Source organism: Mus caroli, unplaced genomic scaffold (genome assembly GCF_978045245.1).
Source record: "Mus caroli unplaced genomic scaffold, Mus_caroli_1 scaffold_2, whole genome shotgun sequence".
NCBI classification, from domain to species: Eukaryota; Metazoa; Chordata; class Mammalia; order Rodentia; family Muridae; genus Mus; species Mus caroli.
This window is the reverse complement of record NW_028227257.1, coordinates 171997325-172022596: the sequence shown is the minus strand read 5'-3', so window position 1 is coordinate 172022596 and position 25272 is coordinate 171997325. Positions and strand designations below refer to the sequence as shown.

Here is a 25272-nt window from a genome sequence, read left to right as displayed (position 1 = left end):
AATACATATGCTCTTTGGCATGCAATGTAAGGGTGTTTGTGATTATTTTTGTCAACGGGATAAGGTAGTAAAAAGTACTATGTGTTTTGTTTGTTTGTTTGTTTGTTTCCAGTATTTAGCTCAAGCCTGTATTTTTACCACTGAGCCATAGCTCCAATTTCTTTATAGTTTTTAAATTTAACATAAGATCTCATTACGGGCAACGATGGCACACGCCTTTTATCCCAGCACTTGGGAGGCAGACACAGGTGGATTTCTGAGTTTGAGGTCAGCCTGGTCTACAGAGTGAGTTCTAGGACAGCCAGGGCTATACAGAGAAACTCTGTCTCGAAAAACAAAACAAAACAAAACAAAACAAAACAAACTAACAAAAAATAAGATCTCATTAATTGTCCCAGGTGGCCTTGGGCTCTCTGAAGCAAGGGTAGGCCTTAGCATGACAACTCCCTTGCCTTAACATTGCAAGTAGCAGGCCCAGGCCCAGCTAGCTATGAGATCTTGGAAGTTAGAGCACATAGCAAAGTGTAGCTTCCATTTCACTGCTAGGAAAACCATCACATGGTTAGTGACGTCTTCAGCTACTAAAGACTCTGATAAGTCTGTGAATTAACATACCTGGGTTGCTGTTGGGTCAACATAAAGCAGGAAGACATCAGCCAGCTCTGAATTAGTTCTATCTCCATTCTCCATTTGACTGTGAAGGAGCCAGACCTCTCAGCCAACTTTATCAGAACTCTTGGTCTATAGAAAGCATTCGAAGAGACGCAGTTGTTAAGTTACCAACCTGTAGAATGGTTTGTTCTGTTGTACAAGATAGAATTTGTAGATAAAGATGAGTGAATTACTATATTGCTAGGAAAAAAAAATAAGCTCAAACAAATAAGTACATGAGTTCTGTACCAGTTTGTGGGAGGGTATATACTTCAAACTGCTAAATATCACATCTGGGGAACAAAGTTGTAAATCCAGGTTGGAGGAAGGCTATTACTTGTCATTTACATTTGGTGTAGTCTGAAGTTTTAACCATGTGCATGAGACTTGATACTTACAAGTTTTTGTCTTTATATGCATGAATATTTTATCTGCATGCATGTCTGTGCACCATGCACATTCACAGTGTCTAAGGTAGCCAGAAGAGGACATTAGCACCCCATGCGCCACCCCCGGGGGCTAGAGTAACATGGATGTGAGCTGCCATGTGGGTGCTGGGAATTGAACCTGGATCCTCTGGAGGAGCAAGCAAGCAGTGTTCTTAACTGCTGAGCTATCTGTCCAGCCCTGAGATTTGATCAATTTTTAAAAATCATTATTTCTTTTAAATTACATATGTGTCAATATGAGTGCTCATGGAAGCCAGAGGCACCAGATGCCCCATGGAACTTGTTACAGGAGCTTGCTTGATGCCTGATGTGGGCACTGAGAAGCGAACCTGGGTCCTCTGGAAGAGCGCTAAGCACTCTTAGCCAGTGAGTGTCCGAGGTGAAAATACAGCTGAAATTGTAAATAGCGCCATGTTTAAAAAGCTTAGTTCACAATACTTGTTTGATTTTCACAGATTCTTCTTTTCTTTCTTGTGCATTTGTGGGGATCCGAGCAGAACCGTACACCATAGGCTCTTGTAGGCTTTTCACAAATTCTCAAGAGCACAGCTAGCTGTGAATAACTTTTGCACATTAGGAGAGAAAACAGTATACTTAAACATGTTTAATTTAGTAAGAAAGCCTGCTTTCAGCATCAACACAGACCAAAGTCAATGCTTCATCCCAATTCTTGATTCGCTTTAGAGTTCTTGCTTTGAAAGATGCCATAACACAGATTTTAAGTTCCATGAATCTGATAGATTGTCACACTGTTGAGACCACCAACTTGGCTTCTCTCCCCAGTCTAGTTCTCATTTTTATAAAATGCACTAAAGATTCTTAATAAGATCATTTAGCAGAAGTGTTTTGTGGAACTCCATCTGGAATCTCTCATGGATCCAAATTACTTCAGGGCAGAGACACCAGCTCGTCGCATGAGAGAGTGCCGTGCAATTTCATTCTTCCCAATTCTTAAACTGCAAGTCTGCATTCTTGACTTTCAGCTTCCTGCTAGGCTCCATGGATCTCAGAGGTGGATGTGCTTCTAATGGCTTATTCAAGCCATCTCAAGGCACACTGTCAGTTACTTTAAAACTTCTAGAACTGGAGCACTCACAGTTTAGGCAGCTCGTTAAGACAGACTGCTCTGAGCTCCCGGTTCTGTGGGGTTGGAGTGAGGAGGAGAAGTTACCTTTCAGATAAATTTTCCATGATACTGCTGGTGAAAGAACCCCACTTCTGGAATCAACCTTTTTTTTTCTAATATGGGGAACACTGAAACTTTTTATTGGACAAGTTGACTCTTAACAAATTGAAGTGCATATCCTACAAATATTAATTTCCCTCAAATAACAGGATGAAATCCCACTAGGATTCTGCAAAAGTCTCATTGGATTTGATTGTTTTCTGTTGGGACTATAAAAATTTTAATTATATTTATTTTTGAGTGAGTATCATTATATTGTTCAGTTAGCAAAGAGAATGGAGTGGCCAGGCCCCTGGTTTATGCATCTAACCAGTCAGTTATCTTCCACACAAAGCTCTTCAGCTGTTCCTATGTACTTTCAGGGGCATCTGGCTCATAGCTTTTATACAATCTAATACCTACATGCTCTTGTATATCACCTTAACAATGTAACTTGTAGATGCTCTAACTCAGTCCCCTCTCTGTCTCTCTGTACCTTCTCTCCCCCGAGTCCCATCTTTAACTTTAACTGTGGTCCTTCTAACTCCATCTCCCAGGTGCTTAGGCTGTAAGGAGGCACCTACAGCATCCTTTAAATTTAAAAATAACTCCTTCATAGACCAAACTGTAGAATTGTTCTTCTTTAAGTAAATTATTTACTTAAGTAAAAAATTATTTCAAATATGCTCCCCGCCCCCAGAACTTGATGATTACTTAGCAAAACTTCATGTCAAGTTTATGTCTTCCAGCTGTCTCAGAGAGACACACAGTATCCTTTATATCATCCCATTTAGTTGTCAGATTTCTTTTCCAGGCACTAAAGACCAGAAGTTCCCCCTGAACCCGTCATAACTGACAAAAAGATGAGTATTGCTGCCGCTCCTGCATGGAGCACAGCCGAGTGCCGAGTTTCATTTTCCTGTTCCTAAGCTTGGCTCGGATCCTGTTGCTTACCCTTCTGTGGAAGTTGGGGGATATTCATTTTGCAGTTACTGTAAGCGCCTGGAGGCAACCATGTGGCATGGCTTCTCCCCTGAGGACCTCCACCCCCACAGAGGTTTCACCCACAGAACAGTGCTAAGGGCTGGACTCAGCCCCTGGGCTCCACAGAGTAAAAATCCCAAGCTCTGAACTTAATTCCCACCAATCCCCACCGTGGAAATCTCTGCCCTGGAAATATCCCACCTCACCACCCAACAAGAAATCTTCCATAAACCTTGTGTTTCAATCAGTTCTATGCTGCTTCTCACCTAAGATGGTCACCCTCTTGGGTTCTTTTTTCCCAATAAGTCTCTTCCATGAGTTTGTGTGTGTGTGTGTGTGTGTGTGTGTGTGTGTGTGTGTGTGTGACTGTGACTTTGTAGTATTCCTTGGTGCCTGACTGCCAGGGTATCTTTCCCCTCAGAGGTGCCACTCTTACACTCACAACGCATGTCCACTTGTTGAACACATCAGGCAAAGAAAGCTCCTGTTGAGTTTTCTTTCCTTGTTCTGATAATTTTGAGGAATAGAAGCCCTGTCTGTAGCTCCTTGGAAACAGGTTTGTACCGACCTTCTCTATCACAGGACCAATATGCTTGATAATAATGTGTCACAAATTCATGTGTTTTCAGAAAACTATTCTAGGTTTGTAAAAAAAAAAATACTAAGTGGCCAAGGGTTGAATTGTTCAGGTATTTTTCATAGAAGAAAGTATAATTTCCCCAGAGTAAGAACATCTGGGATTTGAGCATGAAAAGACCAGTAAAGCCGTACCATACAGCCCAGCCAGGAGGCCTCACTTGACGGTGGCAGGTGTTGGCTCTGGGCAACTGGGATTGGGTCCAAGTCCCATCTCTGTATCTGGAGGGCCATTACTGATGTGTCTCATCACTGAGTGTGATTTGCTGCTGCCATCTATGAAGTGAGAATGAGATGCTTCCAAGATCACATGGGGTGACTGTCTTGTCTGTCCGAATGAATAGTCATAATAAAACACCACAACGTGGGTGGCCTTGACAGGTAAGAATGGTTAAATAAGATGGTAAGAATGGAGGGTTTGCGTAGAGAAGAGGTACTGGAGTGCTCTCTCTCTCTCTCTCTCTCTCTCTCTCTCTCTCTCTCTCACACACACACACACACACACTGAAAATGCTATCTGTACATACACACATCACAAACGTGGCTATTCACAAGCTAAGATGGGAGCACCAAACAAAAGCTGAGTCGTGAGCTTGGACTTTCTGTTGTCAAGGCCACCCACATCCGGCTAAACACCAACACGCTGGGGGTTAAGGCTTCAATAGCCAGATTGGAGGCAGGGGTGGGGGGCCTGCAACAACCCAGAACCCTGTCAGTTGCTCAGCCACCTCCTGGAGTTAGAGCATCAAGGTTAGGAACGCATTTCTTCAGGAGTGCTTCCTTCCTTTTTGGGCTTCTACTACCAGCTGTAACCAGATGTAGTTAGGAACGAGGAAAACAAAACAAGGAACAGTTTTACTGAGCTCTTAAATTTTCCTACCAGTTACTGCCCTTACAAAAAGATGGCAGAGAGGATGAAGGGGCTTTCCTCCAAACCTCCTGACATGAATTTACACCCTGGGACCCACATGAGGGAAGTAGAGAGATGACTTTTACAGGGGTGCTAGCAGGCATGCCAATATAAATATACACAAAGAATAAACAAATAGACTGTGTGAAAGAAGCTTTGGTGATAAATGTAATTATTACAGGCTTAAGTTTTCTTTTACTTTGGTTCTGAACCTCCTGGTAGTCTCTTGTCTTTACTGCTAATTTATATAAGGACTGATTCATAATCATGGAGCTGTGATGGTGGGAAAAGCCTTGACTACAGTTTTCTCTGGGGAATATGGAAATAAAGGTAAACTGAGCACTCTTGGGGCGGGGGACACATTCTGAAGCTGTGTGTGATCAACAGAGTGATTTAAAAGTTTGTAGCAGAAATAATGAATAGTGTGAACTTCTAAACCTTCAACAATTTACAAGCTATATCTAATTAATATGTTTGTTTGTTTTTGTTTGCAACTGAATACCATTGTTTTCTCTTATAAAAGTTAGTGTTGAAGAGTTGGTTTTATATCGTGAACTGATTATTCGATAGAAGTTGTTTTTACGAGCGAAATGAGTTAAAATGGAGAGGTAAAAGGACAAGACACCGAGAGAGCACAGGACTCATATCCCAAAGCTTTGCAAGCTGGAGCTTTCGTTTCCCATGTGGGGAAAGACTCACAGCCTCAAGGGTTTGGACCCATTTTCATGTATCACTGAGAAGAACATGCCTTTTAACTCCCACAGAAAACCAAGCCCTTGATGGCAGAGTTTTCGGTGAAGTCTACCATCATTTCCCGCTATGCCTTCACCACGGTGTCCTGCAGGATGCTCAACAGAGCTTCTGAAGACCAGGAGGCTGAGTTCCAGATGCAGATTCCAGAATCAGCTTTCATCACCAACTTCACCATGTAAGTGATGCTATGGTCAGAGGCAGAGAGTTGTCTGTAGACTGTCAGGGTGAATGTGAGAGGGTACAAGGTGCCCATTAACTGTGAGAATGTATATCCTATAGATATGTGTATATCCTATAGATAGATGTATATCCTATAGATAGATGGTCTAAGAAGCAGAAGGTCGCTTGCCTGCTCTCCTTCCACTGTCACCTCCCTTCTCTTCCTTCCTCTTCCTCCCTAAATTCCTAGCTCCTTGTTTCCTTTCCTTCCTTCTTGACTTTTTTCCTAACATCCTTACACTCCTCCCTTCCCTCCTCCTTTCCCGTCCCCCTTCCCTTCTCCTTTCCCTTCCTTCCTCCCTTCCCTTCTCCTTTCTCTTCCTCCCTTCCCTCCTCCCTTCCCTTCTCCTTTCCCTTCCTCCCTTCCCTCCTCCCTTCCCTTCTCCTTTCCCCTCCTCCCTCTTCTCCTTTCCATTCCTCCCTTCCCTCCTTCCTTCCCTCCTTCCTTTCTTCCTCCTTTCTATTCCTCTCTTCCCTCCTCCCTTCCCTTTCCTCTCTCTCCTCATCTATTTTCTTCTTTCATTCCATTCTTTTCTTCTTCAACTTTCACTTTCCTCCTCCCTCTTCTTTCTTTTTCCCATCCTTCATGTCCACTCTAGGACAGGCACTCTTTGAGGGGATTGATATAATAAAGAAAAATATTGCTCTGCTCCAGAAATTCCAGTGAAGGAGAAATAGTCAATAATTAAGTAAATGGATTAGTAAATGAGATCATTTTGGACAGCAGTGAACACTATGGTATAAAGATTGAGAGAGGCTTTTGTTTGTGTTTTCTAAGACAAAGTCTTATTATGTAGACCAAGCAAGCTTTGAACCCATTATCCCTCATGCCCAGCCTCCTGAGGGCTAGTGTTATAATTACCACCATCATGCTTGTCAAGAAGGGCTCCTTTGGGAAGGGAGTTCAGGGAAATAGCTGTGATTAATTTGAGACTTAGACAGTGAGACAGTATAAAACTTGAGCGATATTCTCAAATCTATTTCTTCTTATTCTGCTCTAAGAGGTAAAGAGTTATAACCATGGTAGGAATTTTGTGTTTCATTTTTATGCAGCAAAAGTACAAGCTGCAGAGTTACCCATGGGAATTTGAGATCTTGGGGTTTACTCCTATGAATTATGGGGGTATCCTAGGTCAGAGTGTTGCCCTTCGGTCTTGATACTTCAAGGCTGGTGCTGAGTGTGGAATGCACTCTATCTGCATACCCTGGAGGCACATACAAATATTTTCTGTGGTTGTCATGGCTCTGAGATTCATGTCAGAGTTTGTCTTGGGGCTGGTAACACAGCTGCATTTTGTGTTTTAGGCTTATAGGAGACAACGTGTATCGGGGTGAAATTACACAGAAAGATAAGAAAAGCAGTGAGAGCGTAAAAGAAAAAAGGAACAGAACCTCAGACGATAATGAGTAAGTAGCAGTTAACTAAGCATCTAGAGTCAGGTTTGTTCAACACGCACTCTACCGAGTCCCAGCATTCCTTTGTAATATTGCTATTGATTGTTTCTATCTAGTACACAAAGATCTATTTCTGCCTCTACTCTTCCATTGAAAGGTTTCTTTTCCTTTTGCAGAAAGCCATTTTGATATCTAGACAAAAGGTTGTTTGTAAATCTGATGCTGTTCATTCATAAAACGACATTGTTTGGGGAAACTAGTTCTCAAAGATCATAGGACTTGATGGTCAGACTTGCCGCCGGTGAGAATGGAAGAGCTCCTTCTGTGTTGAGGATGAGTCTTGGGTACATTCTGATTCTAAAAAGTAAACCAAGCCAGAGTACCAGATAGGGGATATTCAGATAAGGATAAACTGCTCTATATTTAACCTAACACTGCAGTTCCCAAGGACACAGGGCCTAGAGGCGGTCCAGTCAAGGTGACATTGATGGTTCTGCACACAGCTCTGGTTGCTTTGAGCCTGCTCAAACAATTCCTCATTGGACTTTTATGCACCCTCTTCCCTGCCCCCTTCTCACAATCCTAAGGTGCCACCTCTGTTAGGTGGGATGCTGTACAGTGTCTCTGGGTGCTGTCTCCTTTGCTCACAAGTTATTAAAATCTCACTTTGCTGAACCACAGTTGTGTCCCAAATTGTCTTAATCAGAAGTATTCAAAATGATGGCACCACTTAATTTAGTTGGGCCATAAATCCTAGAGTTTTAATTGCTTTTCTTGTTTCTTAGGAGATAGAAATTAATTTTGTCACTGGTAACATCTACTAAGACACATAGTTTGTTTGTAATGATAAAATGAGGAGCTATAATTGAGCTTCTTGTGAAATGACATCCTTGGCCAACATCAGCTACAGGATAAATGGAAGATCAGGCTAAATTCTGATTTCATAGTTCTTAAAACGTGGCTGGGTCCTGTCCTTCCAATGTCCTACTTTTGCTTTGTCATTTTGCTGTAAAACATGTTCTCTGGAGTCTCCCTTTTGTTCTGAGTTAGTTTTGTTATTTCTTTGATTATACAACTTCCTCCTCTTTAATGGTCTTTACCTTTGTTGAAAGTATATTCTGAAGTAACTCATTCTTAGCATGAGTGAATGGTGGACAAGCTTTCTGAGGTCTGGATTGGTATTTTGGCTGTGTATGGAATTTAAGATTAAAAACAACCCAAAACTTTCCCTTTGAATTTTGAGTTATTCCTCCAATGTCTTTCGTAATCAAATCTGGTTTTACTAATGAATGTGATCTAATCTCATTCCTGCCCCATGTTTCTTCCATCAGATGTTCTGAAGTTTTTACTTCAATGGGTTTGCTGTCACTTCTTTTTCATTTAATCTGCCTAATGTGGAGTGAAGCTTTTCTGGCTCAATATTTGTATCTCTTTCCAGTTTTAGGAAGGAGTACAGTGAGCCAAAGAGCTCAGTGAACCATTCGTGTGTGGACTGGAATGGCCTCCCTTGTTTGGTCCCCCATGTCTGATCCCTTTTGTCATTCCTTTTCTGACTTATCCTCCTGAGTTGAGAGCTTGTAGTTTTTTTGTTTGTTTGTTTGTTTGGTTTTGGTTTTTCGAGACAGGGTTTCTCTGTGTAGCCCTGGCTGTCCCTGGAACTCACTTTGTAGACCAGGCTGGCCTCGAACTCAGAAATCCACCTGCCTCTGCCTCCCGAGTGCTGGGATTAAAGGCATGCGCCACCATGCCCGGCTGTTTGTTTGTTTTAGGATTTATTTACTATTATATGTAAGTACACTGTAGCTGTCTTCAGACATTCCAGAAGAGGGCGTCAGATCTTATTACGGATGGTTGTGAGCCATCATGTGGTTGCTGGGATTTGAACTCATAACCTCTGGAAGAGCAGTCAGTGCTCTTACCAGCTGAGCCATCTGAGGTTCCTCCAGACAATTTGAATCTCTTCTTTCCTGCAGCTTCTCCCAGAATGCTCTGAGCTGAAGAATTCTTATTTAAATGGATTCTCCCCACCAACTCACAATTCTTGAATCTCTTAGCCACTGTTGGTGTTCTGCCACCTCAAATCAGACAACCTGAACCCCAAGTCCTGAAAGCATTTGCAATGAGTGGTAATTTTATAACTTTCACAGTCATACTGATTTTATTTCCTGATAAACACAATCACCAAGGTGAAAAAAAATGTAACTTGTTATCAGTTTTAGAACTATGTAAAATACAAGCATTTTCGTGGCCACACCTCTAACGCTATTCACATCTTGACCAAGCTGACTCTTGTAACTGTTCTCTTTATCACATCCTTGGGTCTGCCTCAGGGAGAGCAAGGGATGCCAGACGTTTTATTCTCTCCTACTTAATATTCCTTGGTCCTTCGTAGGATGCAAACAAACCTTACAGAAGCAACTGTAAGAGAGGAAAGATTTATTTTAGCTCATGGTTTCAGAGTGTCTTATCCACCATGGTGGGGAAGCTACGGAGATGGGAGCAGCTCCGTCTGTGCAGTGAAGTCTGTGGTGGGGGTCTCCAGGTGGCAGCGCCAGGAGAAGAGAAAGCTAAGTGATTGCTTACTAAGAGAAGGCTGAGCGATTGCTCTTCAGAGACCTTTCATTGGTGACCCACTTCCTCAGCTGAGCTCAAAGGTTCCTCAACACCCCTGAACACCGTCATTGCCTGGTGACCAAGTGCCCAACATAGGAGCCTGTTAGGGATGGGCAGTTCAGATCAGACCATAACTGTAGTCTTCCTTCCTTTAGTGTAGGTTTATACTTCTTCCAGATTTTACTTCCATTTTCTTTTCTTTTTTTATGATACGGGACCGAGCCTAGGGCTTCCTGCTCTCTGGACACGCCCTCTGCGCCCGTCGACTTCATTTTTCTTTTCTTAGGGCTCTCATCCGGCTCTGACCAAGAGTCTCCTTGGCAAGTATAGCAGGTGACCTGAGGGTGGAAGCAGGCCTTCCCTCCCCTGAGCTTAACTGTGGTCCTTTTTTTTTTTTTTTCTTCCTAACAGAGAAAACGGGAGTGACATTTTCAAAGCGTCTTTAGTGATTCCCAGCAAGGACAAAGCTGCTTTCTTCCTCAGTTATGAAGAGCTTCTGCAGAGGAGGCTGGGGAAATATGAGCATAGCATCAGCGTGCGCCCCCAGCAGTTGGTGGGGAGGCTGACTGTGGAGGTGAACATCCTGGAGCGATCCGGCATCACATCCTTGGAAGTGCTGCCTCTCCACAACAGCAGGAAGAAGGGTAGTGGGAAGGCAGAAGGTGAGTCGGGCCTACAGCCAGTGCTCAGATCTTATGGGATGCTCAAAGCTGGGAGTTGGGTTTCAAGAACTCTAAAAAAGAAATGGCGCCCCTTCTGCAAAGGCTTTGCATGTTAATGGGAATTGGAAGAAAGTCACAAAGCAAAGACAGGACTTCGTATAATTTTTTTAAAGACCCAGATTCCACCAAGAGACGTATAAGCATTTAAGATTTTTGACACTGTAACCCCACTCCGAGGAACTGATTGCACATAAAACTTCTAAAATATTGAGAATATTACAGGAAGTTGTCTGATAAAATCAGACAAAATATCTGATCAGTCTAAATATTTCATGATGTAGGAGTAATTAGTTATATGCCATGATATAAGTAATTTAACATGTGATGAGGGGAAAGACAAAACGTATCAGTAAGCTTGGTAATATTAAACAAGTCTAGAGAGTTATATAAAACAATGATTGTTTACTATGAGCATAGGTTTATGACTTTATATTTTATAATTTATATATATTATGTTTTATAAACATCTATTTTTTATGGTGAATGGGTTGGAATCCAAGAGTTTCAAAGTGTTAGTCAACCACAAGAAAGCCTATAAACTCAACCACCTGGGTCCACAGGGGCTCACAGAGACTGAACTTCCAACCAGGGAGCATGCATGAGCCCCACCTAGACACTCCACCCATATGTTACAATTTGTGTGGCTTGGTCTGCTTGTGGGACTTCTGACAGTGTGAGCAGGAGCTGCCTCTGACTCTGTTGCCTGCCTTTGGAAACCTTTCCCTCGACTGGGTTGCCTTGGCTGGCCTTATTAGTTCTGCCTTTTTCTGAAGAGAAACTGTGGGGGAGTGGATGAGAGGTGGGGATGGGGGCAGGTGGTGGTGGTGGGAGTGGGAGGAGAAGAGGGGGGGGGAAACTGCAGTTGGGGCGTAATAAAGTTAAAAGAAATGTTTACTCAATGGAAAAAAAGTTAATAAAAAACTGCATTTTCTTTTTCCTTTGCTTCTTCTCCTCTCCTCCTCTTCCTCCTCTTCTTCTTCCTCCTCTCCCTCCTCCTCCTCGTCCTGAATTATTTACTTGGTTTATGTATGTGAGTACACTGTAGCTGTCTTCAGACACACCAGAAGAGGGCATCAGATCCCATTACGGATGGCTGTGAGCCACCATGTGGTTGCTGGGAATTGAACTCAGGACCTCTGAAGAGTAGTCAGTGTACTTAACCTCTGAGCCATCTCTCCAGCTCCCCAATCTTGTTTTAAATAGTTAACAATGTTATATTCTTTCCAAGATTAAATAAAGAAAAACGCATTTGGAGACAGCCCCGTGGCTCTCATCTATAATCCCAGCTGTTTGGGAGGCTGGAGTTGGGGATTGGAAGCTTAGCCTGAGCTATAAAGTAAAATCAAGGCTAGACTTTTCAAAGTCTGAGGGCAGATAGGATATAATCCAGAGAAATAGACTTTCCCAGTGTGTGTGTGAAGTTTCAGTACTCAGTACTGAAAAAAAGTGTTCTGATCTGTAGATGATATGAAACAGACATGTTTAACTCTATAGAAGAAAAGATTCAGGTTTCTCTTAAATTTTTATATTATTTTTAATAATAACATTGAATCTATTAAAGTGATTATGAAAGATTTAAGATGGTATACAGATGCTTCCACATATAATATATATTTACATGTATCATATTTTTCTTTCATTGAAAATAGATTTTTTCTCCCACATAATATATCCTTATATTATGATTTTCCTTCCCCCTACTTCTCCCAGCTGTTCCCCACCGTTCCTCCCATCCAGATCCACTCCCTTTCTATCTCTCATCACTAAACAAAACAGGCTTCTATGGAAAACCCATAAAATAAAATAGAATAAGACAAAACAAAAACTCACACATTAGAATTGAATAAAACAAACAAACAGAAGGAAAAGATCCCAAAAGGAGGCACAAGAAACAGAGAGCCATTCATTCATTCATGCATTCATGATTCAAAGAGGTCTCATTTTAATCATCAGTAATTCCAAGTAATAGTTTGTATTCAACACTTGTGTCTGTTTCTATGCTTAAGACATGAGGATAACTGATTGTCAAATCCAATCAAATACTAAGCTAGCCACATTGAAACATACACAAGGGTTGGAGTGACAAAATTTCAGGAACCTGAGACCTTGAGAACAAGGGAAAGGGAATGAACAGGTAAAAGCACAGAATCTGAGTTAAGTACAAGTGTCTGTTAGGAGAGTCCTGAGCAGGCACTCGTTAACAACAGAAAACAAACTGGACCTGAACTGTTCTCAAGGTGTCTGGCATTCAGAAATGGCAGGAACTAAGACCCTTCATCTTCATGCCCTAAGTTATAAACTGGAAGGAAATTTTTGCAGTGGTATAAAACAAGGCTCCCAAGTCTGTGCAGCAGGGGCAGAGGCTAACTCAGGCAACTGTGAAGCACTGTTATACAGAATCCTTTGTCCCAGAGTAAGAGGTTAATAATTACTGTTTTATTATTACCATTATTATGCTACTTGTATTTATTTGTTTTCTCTAGAAATCCTAAAGCATATTAAGTGCCTTTAAAGGTAGATCTGTCTCCAATCAACCTTTGTCTCTTTGTAGGATCTAATCTAATGCCTCTTGAATATTATAAACCACTAACACAGCATCTTCAAATTAGAAAATAAAAGCAGATAACCACAAAGAATGGAGAATGCTTTCAAATTTAATAAATCATGAATAGTAACTTCAGAGGGATTTTTTTCTAGCCTTAAATATGTGGGAGAAGTATTATTCAATGGGAGAAGTTTCCCAGAGTTGGTGTGGTCTTCTACTCAGTGAAGAACTTCTGCAGTCTGCCTGCCATGAATACTCAGGGGCAGAGAATATGTCCTTAGGATGACCTGAAGGCAACTGAAATGCATGCTTTGCCTAATTTTCAGTGCCTCTGTAGCTCTTTGAATATGGACTTGTGTGCCTCTGTTTATGTGTATGTTTGGACAGGGTATAAGTTATGACAGTCAAACCATTGCTTATTTTCATATTTGGGGGTTTGTTAGAATCTCCAAGGAATGTTGCCAGGCTGTTGATCTCTTCTAGACTGTTTATTTTTAAGAAGAATGTTTTCCCAGGCCTTTGTAACAAAGCAGATCTTTGGTCTTCCAGCCCATGGAGATTTCACAGGGGTGTCCTCCAGTCTGGTGCAGGGGACAGACTTGCTCACGGTCATTCTCCAGTGGCCTTTTCTGCCCAGCTGTTGTTGTTCCTGAGAATGGTGACCCCAGCAGTGAGGAGCACAGGATGTTGTGGTTTTGTCTGGACACCCTTGTGTGTTTTCAAAATAAATCCAGGGTAAAGATCAAACTAGAGTCAGGCTTGCACCAGAACGTGATCTGGAACGGAGAGAGCACAGCCCAAGACTGGGATTTCATTTCTCTATGGATCCATCTGTGATTAAGAAATCAGATGTCTGCAATTTGTCTAAATGAGTCTGGCCTATGGCTCCACCACATCTTTTAAAACATTGTTTATTTACTTTTCAGATTAGAATAAAAAGCCCTGTGTTTCATCATGGCATCTTCATACACACATGCCATTAGACTTTATTCTTCTTTATTCCTCTTTCCCTTCTCCTCCCTCACACCCCTCCCTCCTTCTTGCTGGTTCCCTTTCATCTATCAAGCTAGTCCCCCTTTCTCCTTTCTCCCCACAAATTTCCATTACTCTGTGGTTTCTTGGCTCTGTTAGGATCTCTCCCTTCTTTTCCCTAATTCACTTTCCAATTCTATGTCTTATATGCATATGTGTAAACACACACAAATGGTTATAGATGCATAAATAATTTTAAGTCTAGATTTTGCACAAAAGAAATAGCATGCAGATAGATCTCTCTGAAGCTGAGTTCTAATTTAACAGCATGATTTCTATTTGTGTTGATTTTGAAGGATGCATCCTGCCTAAGTGTCATTTTAGGTACTAGACAGATTATGTTGCCTGTAGTGGTGTCTCATTTGCCCTTTATAACACTTTATCAGGCCATATCTTTTCATGCTTGTTTTCCTTACAAAGAAGAAAGTCTTACAGATGTTGTGTGACAAAACTTTCCCTGGGGTGTTGCAACATACACATCTACTCACTCAGATAGGGAACCTTTGTCAGACCAAAGTATGGATACCACCAAAGTCCTATTTGGTGAGCCAATGAATGTTATTGGGGTTACTAACAGGAATATAGTTGAGGGGCTACTTACAGGAGCAGAAATAATTCAAAGACAGCTGGATCACTAAAACCCACCCCAGCATATATGATAGTTCACAAAAGCTGGGAACTTGGAGCACACTGCACAGCCTGCAGCCAGCTCAACAGGTTGGAGAGTGTCCTTCCCAGATGCTTCAGTTGGTCTAAACCTCTTCGAGGCAGCTAGTGGGTTCCTGTTTCTTCCAGATGGCTGGTCTGGTAGGAGAGCCTTCTTTGCAGCTTGGCTCTGCTTACTCTGGAAGGGAAAGGCCAGTTTCAGGGACTTCCTGTAGCTCTTTGGAGTTCCTTACATTAAGGAACATCTTGCAGGATGGAATGTTTCAATCTTGAAGGAAACATACACAACACAGAAATGCAGAAATACATTAAAGATCTCATATTTAATTATTAATAGAAGAAATCTCTAAGAATAGATCTGACCTCAAATTCATGCCCTTAACCATTGTACATACCTTTTTTTATTATTATTTAAATAGAGGTTGCTTTCTATGGAGAGTAGGAACTTAAAGGATCTTCCTAGCTATTTACAGAAATATAAGGAAGAGGAAGTGGAGATGTGACTCAGCAGTTAAGTGTATCCACTGTCCTCTTACAAAGGATCTGAATTCAATTCCCAGCACCCAAATAGGTTGACTCATAAGCATCGAAAACTCTATCTAGTTCAGGGGAATCCAAAACACACACACACACACACACACACACAGAATGAAACATATACTAAAAGCAGGACTTTTACCTTTGCCTTAGTTATCTTGCCTGGTGAATCAGAACTGAACCCACATACGTTGAACTGTTTGATTCTGGCTCACTACAGTGTTTTACAATGAACATTTTCTTTTGCATCTCGGAGTACAGGGATTATAAAAAGAATGATATAGTAAGTGGATGAGTAACAGTTGTCTGTTGCTCAGGATACATAATTGTGTGTGCATGCAATTGTGAAGCTGGCAGTGTGTTAATTGTGTGCAGCAGCATAAGTCATGAACTACACTATACTTCTGGGAGAATGATCACAGACTACATCTGTAGATGACAGGAGTTCTTCAGCTTTGTTATCATCTTTTTGTTTGTTTGTTTGTTTGTTTGTTTGTTTGTTTTTTGAGACAGGGTTTTTCTGTGTAGCCCTGGCTGTCCTGGAACTCACTCTGTAGACCAGGCTGGCCTTGAACTCAGAAATCCGACTGCCTCTGCCTCCCAAGAGCTGGGATTAAAGGCATGCGCCAGCACCGCCCAGCGCTTTGTTATCATCTTTACAGAATCATTGTCACATCTGTACATGGACTGTCACAGGCTTCATGGCTATTATGCAGCATGTGGTATTGTTTGGAATGAAACCTTTCCTGGGACATGGCTAGCTGGGATGAATGTTCTTCCAGCTGTGCACTGAGGCAATTATTTCAGATGTGTATTAGTTAGGGCTCTCTATTCCATTTTCCCTGCATGATGGTTAATCTTCATTCTCAACTTGAATCCCCTTGGAAACAACCTTTGTGTGTATTTATGTGTGTATTTCAGAAAAAAGTTGAACCTCATGGCACGATTTACTCCAAATGCAGGTAGTACTATCTCGTGAGCTGGGATCTTAAACTGAATGAAAAAATCAGGCTGAGCACCAGCATTATTTCCCTCTGCCTCTGAGTCTGGACAATTACTTTTCTGTGGCTGTGAAGAGTCTACATGATCAAGGCAACCTATAAGAGAAAATGTTTATTGGAGCTCCTGGTTCCTGAGGGTTAGAGTTTATGATCATCATGGCAGCAAGCAGGCAGGCAGGCACAGTACTGAGGCAGTACCTAAGGGCTTACATCTCAATCCACAGACTGGAGGCAGAGAGACAGTAGCTATCTGGGAATGGCATGGGCTTTTGAAACCTCAAAGCCCACTCCAATGGCACACCTCTTCCAACAAGGCCACACCTCCTCAAACAAGACCACATCATCTTCTAATTCTTCCCAAACAATACTATGAACTACACACCAAGCATCCAAATATATGAGCCTATGACTCCCATTCTATGTCCACCACAGTGACCAACCACTTCACTCTCCTGATGCCCTGACTCCCCAGCTATGATGGATTGTACCCTCAATTGTCAGATAAAATAAAAACCTTTTCTTGAGTTGCTTTTATAAAGTATTCTGTTATGGAAATGAGGGAAATGACCAGCAGCACACCATGCTTATACGTTTATCTCATAAACAGCCTGCTGTTCTGCTCATAGCACTTGGCCTACTGTCTTTATCAGGATTTCTTCCTGACCAACTTTCTCTTTCTACTTTGTTTATTTTCTTGAGATAGTGTGGTGATTTGAATACTCTGGGCCCATGAGCAGTGGCACTATTAGGAGGTGTGGCCTTGTTGGAGGAAGTACATCACTGTGGAGGTGGGCTTTGAGGTCTTATGCTCAAGGTCTGCTCAGTGTGAAAGAGAGCCTCCTCCTGGCTGCCCGAAGACAGACCCCTCCTGGCTGCCTTTGGATCAAGATGTAGAACCCTTGCTCCTCTAGTACCATGTCTGCCTGCATGCTGTCATGCTTCTTACCATGATGACACTTGACTGAACCTTTGAAACCGTGAGCCAGCTGCAGTTAAATTCTTTAAAGAGTTTAACTGTTCTTTATAAGAGTTGCCTTGGTCATTGTGTCTGTTCACAGAAATAAAACCAAAACTAAGACAGATAAGCTCTTACTTGGAGCTGAGGTTGGCCTCAAACTCAGGATCCTCCTTCATCAATTTCCCTAGTGTTGGGTTTGCAGGTATGCACTACCATGTCCAGCTTATTATTTTAAATTGCAATTTAATTTCATAGTATAAAATGAACTCGCCTTAAGGATACAGCTTATTGCATTTTAGTGTTTGTGGAATTGCACAACCATCAGCAGTCTAAGTTTAGAACACTTGCATCACTCCCAAATATCTATACCCATATGTAATCACCCTGTTACCGCCTCAGCCCCAAGCATGCACTAATCGACTCCCTGTCCTTTAGATAATGGGAAGATACCTTCAAAATTGTAGTGTCCTTCTTATGCTTAGCAAAGGCCGGGAGTCACCACTTCAGGCTTCCCAGAAGAATTTAGGTACATTGACCATGTCAAAATTGTGACTATGGAGACAGAGAGACGAGAGAGAGGGAGAGGGAGAGGGAGAGGGAGAGGGAGAGGGAGAGGGAGAGGGAGAGGGAGAGGGAGAGGGAGAGGGAGAGGGAGAGGGAGAGGGAGAGGGAGAGGGAGAGGGAGAGGGAGAGGGAGAGGGAGAGGGAAAGGAAGGAAGGAAGGAAGGAAGGAAGGAAGGAAGGAAGGAAGGAAGGAAGGAAGACATCTAGATTAAATCTCCTTTGCTAGGGCTGCTGGGTGAAGCTCTGATGCCTACGTACACTTGAATTGTGAGTAAACCGTGCGTTGCCACACAACATTTTGAGCATCCTAAAAGCTACCAGGGATTTGTCTGAAATTCAAATGGAGGCGGACATCCTGTATTTTGATTTTCTAAATTCAGCAAGTGTCCATTACTAAAGGGCCCCACTGTGACTCACCACCAAGCCCCCAGTTTGACACTCTTCCCTGGATCCAGCTGCCTTTCAGCAGCTGGAAGGCCATAGCCCTGTTTGACCTTGGTGAAATTTCTGAACTTTTGCCAGGAAAAAAAAGCAATTGTTATGTGAAGTTTTTGAGAGTTGTTTAGCTCAGAAGTGACTCAGGTGTGAATCACTTGGCTCCAGAGTTGGTTTTGTTTTGTTTTTTTAATATTGGCATGGAAGCCTGTGTTACCTTCTTTGTTCTGACCATAATTATTACTCAAGGCCATCTGTGAACAGCATACTTAGATATGAGTGTGTCACCCAAGCCCGGCCTTCTCTCTTTTGTTGAATAATGGGGGACAGCTTGTTTTTCCTGCAGGAGTTGGATTTTGGGCTCTTCGCTCTTTGATTCTCCTAGTGTGAGGTGCATGTCATCATGTGAATGAGACCACCAGTCACAGTCATGACTAAAATCAGAGCGTCACCTGCTATGTCCATCTATACTCACTCAGGAGCAGGCTCTTCAGTTCTCTTGGAAGGCTGCTTAGCCTCCCGGCCCAGCCACCCGTGGATGTGGCAAACCTTCCTGTTAAGCTTTTGACCTGTGTGAGCTTTCTCCACGTTTAAATATGGAAAGCTGAGACTCAAAAATATATTATTTGAGGGAAGAAGAAACTCGTAATGAAGAAAGCAAGCTGTTAAGAAATTTGAGCAAACACCCCTTAACTATCAAAAAAGAATAGACATCTTGAGTTGTAAGTCAGTTCGTTTTCTCTAATTGCTGCAGCCAATCAAGTGAAGGGCTGATTCCGAGCTACCGGGCAAGGGGACAGGCTTCCTTGTGCTGGGGAAGGCATGGGAACAGGGGTGTGAAGCTGCTGACCACGCTGTAGTCAGAAGCTGAGAGTGGCTGCTCTGCTTTCTGCATCCTTTGTATTCAGTCTGAGGCTCCAGCTCATTCGATGGTGCTGCCCACACCCGGGATGGCTCTTCTCGTACCTGTTAGCTCATTATGAGTAAGTCCTCACAGACACACCCAGAAGGTTGTCTCCTGGGTAAGTCTAGATCCAGTGAAGTTGACAATTGATAGCAACCATCACATCAAACAGGTGAGAAAAATCCTTTCAAAAAAAAAACCCCAAAACAATACAAAGAACAAAAAATCCAACCCAAAACAAAACAAACAACCCCCAAAAAACAAGAAACAAAGAATATTTAACGAGAAATTTGTAAAAACTAATCAATTTCTTCTCGCTGCCTATGTTTTATTAATTTTTTTATTTCACTGTTGATTTGCAGGATTTTTGTCTTTGTTGGGACCATCAAATTGCAGGTGCCCAATTAGTCACAACATTTTTGACTACCCTAAGTTTAACTAAGGTTCCAGGTCCCAGGTGAGGAATTTTTATAAATGAACCCAAACCATCTAATCTCTCTTCAAGGGAAATGAACAGGCAGTTTTTGTTTGGAAATCCTTTTGTAAAAGCCCCCAGGTATTGGCAGCTTTGGGGTTGACAGTAGCCAAACCCAACAGCCACAGGAAACAGAATCTAGGAAATCCCTCTGCTCATCACAGGACTGTAGCTTCCAACCAATGTCCTTGGGTATGGTTCCTTGGCTCCTATGTATTTTCACCTTTAGACACTTTACATAGGAATTGGCATTCATTCCCCCAGCATTTGCAGATGTGTAAAAAAATGTCTGTTTGTGAATAGCACCCATGGTCTAGCATAAGGCCATGACTGAAAGTTTGTGTGCTATTAACTTTGCTCTCTTTATATATAATATATATTAAATATATACATATTCTATATACATTTTATATATATATATATATATATACGCATTTGTCTTTACAAGATAGAATCAAATAGATGAATATGTAATAGCTTTTATAAACATCAATTCCTTTAGCAAAAGGTATGAATCCTCACTACAGGAAAACAAGCATACATACATGGATATGAAAATTCTGCACATCCTTTTTAGGGCCTCTCTGGCAGCAGTTAACTCCACTGTACTTTATAAACATTATTCTTTATGTATACACACTTAAATTCCAGCTCAGTAGTGTTCATAAGGACAGGTCAGACCTTTCCAAATTATTGTTTTTTACCAAGTTCATAGTGGTGTAGAGAAAACTGTGATTCCAAATGAACACTAGTTGTTATCAAAGAGTAGGTTTTTTTCCTTTTTAAGTTGTCTTCTTTTTTAAAGAGTTATTTATTTTATGTATATTAGTACATTGTTGCTGTCTTCAGACACACCAGAAGAGGACATCAGATCCCAATTCAGATGGTGGAGAGCCACTATGTGGTCTCTGGGAACTGAAATCAGGACCTCTAGAAGAGGAATCAGTGTCCTTAACCGCTGAGCCATCTCTCCAGCCTCAGTTGTCTTTTTAAATTGGGCAGAGAAGAGGACATGATGCCAAAAGAAAGAGGGGGGACTGTGATGGTTACGCTACATCATCAGTTTGACTGGATTTAGAATCACCCAAGAGACACACCCTGGGCTTATCTGTGATTCTTCTTACAGAGTCTTTCCCCTCAGGATGACAAGCTAAGCCCGAGTGTGCGCAGCACCGTCCAGTCGGCTGGGGTTCTTGAAAACAATAGGAGAAAAGCAAAATGCAGGCTGATAGAATATGACTGTCTGCTTTGTCTCCTTTGCTTGGAATCCTCCGCCATGATGGACTGTGTACCCTCACACTGTGAGCCAAAGTAAAACCTTCCTTCTGTAAGTTGGTGTTATCAGGCACTTTGTCACAGTTAATAGAAAACTAATGATTGCATGAACTATCATGTATTGAACAACGATTATGCACCAGGTGCCATGGTCAGTATCTTCCATATGTGATCTCGTTAAGTCTTAGCCACGATGCTAGGATGGCGGCGCTCTAGTTGCCTAGGTGTAGAACTGAAATGTTGTGTCAACTACGCTGAGTCATTGAAACACCAGAGCCGGCTTCCTTTGCCAGCAAATGTCAACATCCGTGAAACTGTTTTTGCATACTTCCAGCATTTAAGAAATGTATATACATCACCTGTGTAATTTATGCACACTGTACTTATGTATGGAAGTTTTAATACTGAGGGGGACTAATCTTTTCGTCTGGAATACAGCCAGTGTCCTACATCAAATAACTAGCCCAGTTACATGGGATAAAGCTCCTGCGAAGAACTACATGACTTCCATGGGCAATACTGTGAAGCCTGAGATTTGCCTAGGAGGACAGCCTCACAGGAAGGCTGGTGGCCTGAGAGAAGGAATCCATGGGTATGGAGAGCAGCTAATAAATTTTCTTGAGGAGTGACAAGATACAGTGTCCTTCATTGAGTAGCTGCCATAGGTCACTCCTTCCCCCTCACCAAGCAGACAGAAAACAAGGAGAAGGAAAATAAGCAAGGCCTCTTGCTGGACAAGTAGGGCAGTTGCTTCCTTCTTCTGGGCAGTTTGTAAACTCTTCCTTTGCAGCATTCCTTGTCCTTAGCCCATGATGAAGACATTGCAAATACACTCACTAGACTGATGAAGTACTGTGTGACAGTCAGCAATATGAGCCCTAGTGAGGAACAAGGAAAAGTCAATAATACTAAGTAGTGTTATTTTGCTTTGGGGTTTAGGTGAGTAGCTGGAACTCTATATCAATGGAATTATCATATTTCCCCTTCCTCTGATAAATGGGGGATTTATTTTCCCTTTTCTTGTGTGTGTGTGTGTACATCTGTGTTTGTGCATGTGAAGGCCATAGGTCTACTCTTCTATTGGTGTATGCTTTTTTTTTTTAAAGGACAGAATTTCTCATTGAAACTAGAACTCACTAATTGAGCAGATTGGTTGTGCCCTGAAATGCCCCTGTCTGCACTTCTCAGCCCTGAAGTCATGGCATTGGTTACTGTGTCCATCTTCTCACATGGGTGATGCTCCTAGAATCCCCCTGTCTGCATTTCTTAGCACTGGAGTCACGGCACTGGTTACCGTATCCATCTTCTTACATGGGTGCACAGCATCTGCAGTCAGGCCCTCATACTTGTACATATCATCTCCTCAGCCCAGAACATCTTAACATTCTAAGGATATGGGTGGTATGTTGGGTCGGAGTGAGGAAGAGCATTTCATTTTAACCTGAGTTTGATCACTGGAACCCCAGGTTGAAGGAGACAACTGACAACCCCCTCATGCATGCCATGGTACACATGTGCACCCTTATATAATAATAATAATAATTTTTAAAAGATGCTGCTCTCAAGTTGTTCCCAATAGTAGTAGAAACTCTACTGGGTCACTTTTACTGTGTGGCACTGTGGGTGGAAGCCAGCATCATGAGTTGAGCTTCTTGGTGAAGAACCAAACAGAGAATGCACCCACTCTTTGGGCATATAAAATAAGCCTATTTATATGAAACTCATGAATTTTCATCATGAACGGACAAACACCAGAGGTCAACAGGCAACAAAATGTGTACGCATCCTTTCTTGTGGTCTGCATCAAAGAACCCAGTCAAACAAATCATGAAGAAAGAAATAATACTTTCCAAATCCTCGGGGCTTTCATTCTGTTATGAGTGTATTAAGTCAGGGCACTGATAGGAAAACAAAAAAAATAATTTTTATGGGAGAGACTTGGAACAAGAGAAAGTGGGTCCATGCTAGTAGTTTAAAGAGAATGTATTGGTTGTTGCAGAATGTAAAGATAGGTGTACTTACATACAACAAAGGCCATGACTATGTTCTTCATGTAAGGTATGAGGTCAGGGGGAAAGGCATATTCTATTTGCCATCATCACACATTGTATCATCTACAGGACTTGTTAACGTTCTCTCCAGAGCTTCTGGGAAGGGTCTGAGAGTTGACTTTTCTAGGAAGTTCCAAGGTATTGCTGACGATGCTCTTCAAGACTCAGACCTGCTTTATACCATCTGGCAGGTGACTCTTCCAGGGAGTGCTTGGACACACCTAACACAGTGAAGGGTGACAGCTGCTTGTGCCACCAGAACAACTTTCTTTCATTTAACTGGCATGACATTGCGAGTGTTTCCCAGTAACTCAACCCCTGGTCTTACTCTGCCAGCTGGAACATTTCTGGATATGCCTAATCCCCATATAAGTGGCTATGCACACACATTTAGTCCAAGGAAAAGAATAGAGTGGGGTTCACTTGGCAAAGTAGATTGTTATGTTCCATGCTGCAGAGTGTCTGTTTAATGCATTCTGCTCCCAACTCTCACGCTTAAATAAATAAAATAGAATAAAGTGCATATAACTTATGTGTAAGTCTTGCTGAGTTATGTACACATTTGTACATTTACACTAGGTACACCCATTTTGCTACATCAAACCTAGGACACTTCTCTTCAAAGATTCTTTTGTATTCTTTCCCAGTTAGGACCTTTCCTCCCAAAGGATCACCCGCCGTACTTCAGTTGCCTCTGGATGAGTTGTGTCTGACTTTGAACTCAATATAAATGAGCATCAGAGAGTATCCTCTCCATGCTCTGACGCTGAGCCTCAACATGACTGTCAGCATCACTGGCAGACTTTCCATCAGGCTTCTTACATTTTGATAGTCATATACCATCCTAAGTGTGCCATGTCTATAATGTACTATCGAATTCCTCCTCCTACTTTGAAGATGCTTATGTTTGATAACAACAAACTTGGTGTGATGCTTTCCACAAACTAGAATGGTGATAAGCACAGCCTGTCGTTAGGTCTTTCTAAGAGCATGACATTGGCATTACTATTAATGTAGTTTACATATGGCTTGGGTTTTGCAAGGGCTCACATCTAGCATAGTGGATCAGTACCTGAATTCCAGTCCTTCAGGCTCAGGGTGATGGTTAATATTGTCAACTTGGCAGGCTATAGAACACCCAGGAGACAATATCTGTATGTCTGTGAGGGATTATCTAGATTAGGCTTATTGAGGTGGAAAAGATGGTTCTAACTATGGGTGGCACTGTTCCATGGCATGGAGTCCTGGATGGAATAAAAATAACAAAGCAAGCTGAATATGGCGTTCATCTCTCTGCTTTCTGACCTTGGTTATAGTGTGGTCATCTTCTACTCTGTTATGGTCTTTCATTCACTCAAACTATGGGCCAAAATAAACCCTTTCATTCTTTTTTTTTTTTTTTTTTTTTTTTTGGTTTTTCGAGACAGGGTTTCTCTGTATAGCCCTGGCTGTCCTGGAACTCACTCTGTAGACCAGGCTGGCCTCGAACTCAGAAATCCGCCTGCCTCTGCCTCCCGAGTGCTGGGATTAAAGGCGTGCGCCACCATGCCCGGCTAAACCCTTTCATTCTTGAGAAATTAACAAAAGTTCTTAGAAGATACAAGGAGGAAGTCAAACCTCCAATAGAATGAAGTTTAACATCCCATGTCTATGCAAAAGTTTATTCTTTCTGAGAAAAGTCTTTATGATTTCAGCTCTCTGCTGTTTGTTTATTGCGTGCAGGCGATGTGGGTCCTCCCCCTTCTACTCTCATCAATCAAAATGAGACATTTGCCAAAGTCATCTTTAAGCCTACTGTGGTCCAACAAGCTAAGATTGCTCAGAATGGGATCTTGGGAGATTTCATCGTTCGGTATGATGTCGAGAGAGAGCAGAACATTGGTGACATCCAGGTAACGACTCCCACGATGCCACCACTCATGGAGCTCAATCCTCTTTCCTTAATTCAGATCTACAGATTCAGATCTACAGATTCAGATCTACAGATTCCAATACTTACCTAAAGTGAAAGATCTTTCTAGGTCTTAGTAAAACTATTTAAACCCCAAATATGTCTTCAAAGAACCTACTGATGCTCCCGTTCTGGCTGTCGAGGGTACCTATTTCGTGCTTCAGTAACCTGGACAGAAAATGAAAAATCTGTAATAAAATTTTCCCTGTGGTGTTTTAGATGAGGTTAGAATTTTAGCACTTCTTCAACTTTAATTAAAAGAGACTGTTCCATAGCTTATTTCCCTTCAGGTTGTATTGCTCTAGAGACAAGATGGGAATATTAAACTGAGAGAATGTGCACAGAGAATGCAGACAACCTTGCTATCTTACCATGTGAGAT

General features: G+C 42.0%; 1 protein-coding gene across 1 annotated transcript in view; it reads left to right on the top strand.

Moving 5' to 3' along the window:
- Positions 1-25272, top strand: part of Itih5 (inter-alpha-trypsin inhibitor heavy chain 5) — a 100660-nt gene that overhangs the window by 19306 nt on the left and 56082 nt on the right. The window contains exons 3-6 of the mRNA XM_021156172.3: positions 5560-5723; positions 7073-7174; positions 10187-10437; positions 24663-24832. Of these exons, the coding sequence (XP_021011831.1) occupies positions 5560-5723; positions 7073-7174; positions 10187-10437; positions 24663-24832 (687 nt within the window). The remainder of the gene's footprint in view (positions 1-5559; positions 5724-7072; positions 7175-10186; positions 10438-24662; positions 24833-25272) is intronic.